Here is a 2,429-nt window from a genome sequence, read left to right as displayed (position 1 = left end):
GAAGCACTCGGCGATGCCCCCGGCGCTGCTGCTGCCCTCCAGGTCTTCCAGGAGCTCCCTGGGGAGGGGCAGAGAGAAAGGGTGAAGGACCACCCTGCCCCCACACCACCACCCTGTGAGGACACCAGGAGGCTGGGCCTTGGTGAGCTGCCAGGATGGGATGTCACGTCCACAGGAAGGGTCCTCTGATCACGACGTGGGAGGTCGCACCCTGCTCAGACGCTGTCCTTGGGCAGCATCACGTTCCTCAGCCTGAGATCTTGTCACAGGCAGCATGAGCCTTGGGGACCTCATGGGGCACAGCCCGGGAGAGGGGTGTCAGGACCCTTAGAGCTGTGATAATCTTAAGATCCTGTTGTGACCCTGACAACTTGTGACTCACAAACCTCCCCAAGAACTTTATGTGTAATTAGGGAATTCCCTGGTGGTCCAGTGGTTAGAACTAGGTGCCTTCACTGCTGGGTCCAGGTTTAGTCCCTGGTTGGAGAACTAAGATCCCGAAATCCAAGCGGTGAGGCCAAAAAAAAAGTGTAATTAAGCGTCATCAGAGGATGAGACGGCTGGATGGCACCACCGACTCGGTGGATATGAGTTTGAGCAAGCTCCGGGAGACGGTGAAGCACAGGAAAGCCTGGTGTGCTGCAGTTCATGGGGTTGCAAAGAGTCGGACACAATGGAGCGACTGAACAACAACAAAAGTGTCATCAAGACACGTAGGTGTCACGCTCTCCTTGAACTCTAGCACCCTCCTCACTGGGGGGGCCAACCATCCCGGTTTGTCTGGACTGCGGGGTTTCCCAGGACAAGTCACACAAATGCTCACACTGTCATGATCCTCAAGCCCCACAGGAGTCTGATTCACTGCGATCCATGACCTGACATGGCGCTAGCCCCATCTCATTGCCTGGATCCATCCTGATATTTGGACCTCATCTGGGTCCTCATTCCCCATGGTGATCCCTACCCAATATCATAAGACCCTGTGTTCCAGTCTGGACAGGGCACTGTTGGGCGCAAAGGTTTGGGTTAGAACACAGCCTGTCTCCCTGAGCTCCCTAGCCCACCCCCCCTGCCCACCCAACCCGTCCCTGACCTGCTGAACTCGTAGATGTCCTCAATGTTGGCAAACAGCGTGCCCACCTGCTCCGCACTCAGCCCCAGGACCCCACCATCCAGCAGAGGGCCCAGATAGTCCTGTGGGGATGACTGGGGTTATGAGGGTGGAGGGGCTGGCCCAGGTTCCCACGGCACTGGGGTGCCCACCCGCCTCACCTCCACGATGCTTCGGAGGTCCCGGACGTAGGCCCGCTCTGTCTCCACGATCTCACGGGCCACACGCTCCAGCCTCGAGGGTTTCGCAGAACCCGGGGTCCCCACGGGCGACAGATGCAGGCGGATGGGGGGCCCTGGAAGGGGCTCTGGCCTCGAGGCTGAGCAGGCTGGGGTGGGGCCCGGAGCCGGGTCTCCCTCAGAGCCCACAGTGCTCAAGGATGTGGAGCTCCCAGAACCTCGGGGGGAGGTCATGGCGGGGGTGGCAGGGGCTGCTGGGGTTGTGGAACAAGCCATCAGAGGGGCTCCCCAACTGAGTAAGTGTGCTCAGCCCCCACACTCACCCACCCCTGATCCACATCTCTCCCAGTGCTCCCCTCTCCTCTAATCAGCCCTGTCCTCTCCAGGCAGGGTCCTCTCTGAACTGCTGGCCCCCATTCCTTGAATCCACCTCCATGTGTCATCCTGGGAGAACTTTATTATTTAGCCTGACTCTTTTACTCTCACAAGGATAATCCCATTCCTGCCCTCAGGGTAAAGTCCAAACTCCTGAGATCCAAAGGGCCCTCCGCAAGGTGGCCATCAGAGACCTTTCCAGTGTGTTCTTTTCCCAAGACACACCACTTCTTACCCTTCAGGCTCCAGGCACACTCAGCTTCTCTGGGTTACTCAAACAAGCAGTCTCTTCTCACCTCTGTGCCTCTGCGCAGAATACTCTTCCTGGCCTCTCTCAGTTCACCCCGCCTCATCTTTCAATTCTCAGTTTAGATATCCCCCTCCTTCAGGAAGCCTCCCTTGATCTCCCAGACAGGGTCCCCATGGCCCTCTGAGCTTTCCCCATCCCAGCCAGCCCTGACCACTGTGTGCTGGGCTTCCCTCAGGGCCTCAGGATGAGTCCCTCTCCCTACCGGACCTGGAGCTCTGGGCAGGAGGGCCGGGGTTGTCTTGGTCAGCCTGTGTTGCCTGCACTGGGTCAGCCTGGGAGGCTGCAGGGTCTTGAATGAAAGAATGAATGCCCAGCAGTCTCCACCCCTCCCTCGCCCGCTCACCTGTCCGAGTGTCACACACAGCCGCACAGTCACACACTTCACCTCTGTGGCCGAGGCTAGGGCTGGGTTTGGACAGGCCCAGTCCACGGGCTCCCTCGGGCATCGCTGGGC

The 2,429-nt window shown here is 59.1% G+C and overlaps 1 protein-coding gene across 1 annotated transcript in view; it reads right to left on the bottom strand.

The window, feature by feature from the left end:
* The window catches only part of PLEKHG2 (pleckstrin homology domain containing, family G (with RhoGef domain) member 2), a 9,528-nt gene extending 7,107 nt beyond the window's left edge, over positions 1 to 2,421 (bottom strand). Inside the window, 4 exon segments of the mRNA XM_010849216.1 lie at positions 13 to 58; positions 1,094 to 1,194; positions 1,273 to 1,541; positions 2,319 to 2,421. Coding sequence (XP_010847518.1) covers positions 13 to 58; positions 1,094 to 1,194; positions 1,273 to 1,541; positions 2,319 to 2,421 — 519 coding nt within the window.
* Positions 2,422 to 2,429: the final 8 nt, after the last annotated feature.

The sequence above is a fragment of the Bison bison genome, unplaced genomic scaffold (assembly GCF_000754665.1).
Source record: "Bison bison bison isolate TAMUID 2011002044 unplaced genomic scaffold, Bison_UMD1.0 scf7180017864280, whole genome shotgun sequence".
NCBI lineage: Eukaryota > Metazoa > Chordata > Mammalia > Artiodactyla > Bovidae > Bison > Bison bison.
Note: the sequence above shows the minus strand (reverse complement) of the source record. Positions and strands in the feature narration are given on the sequence as shown.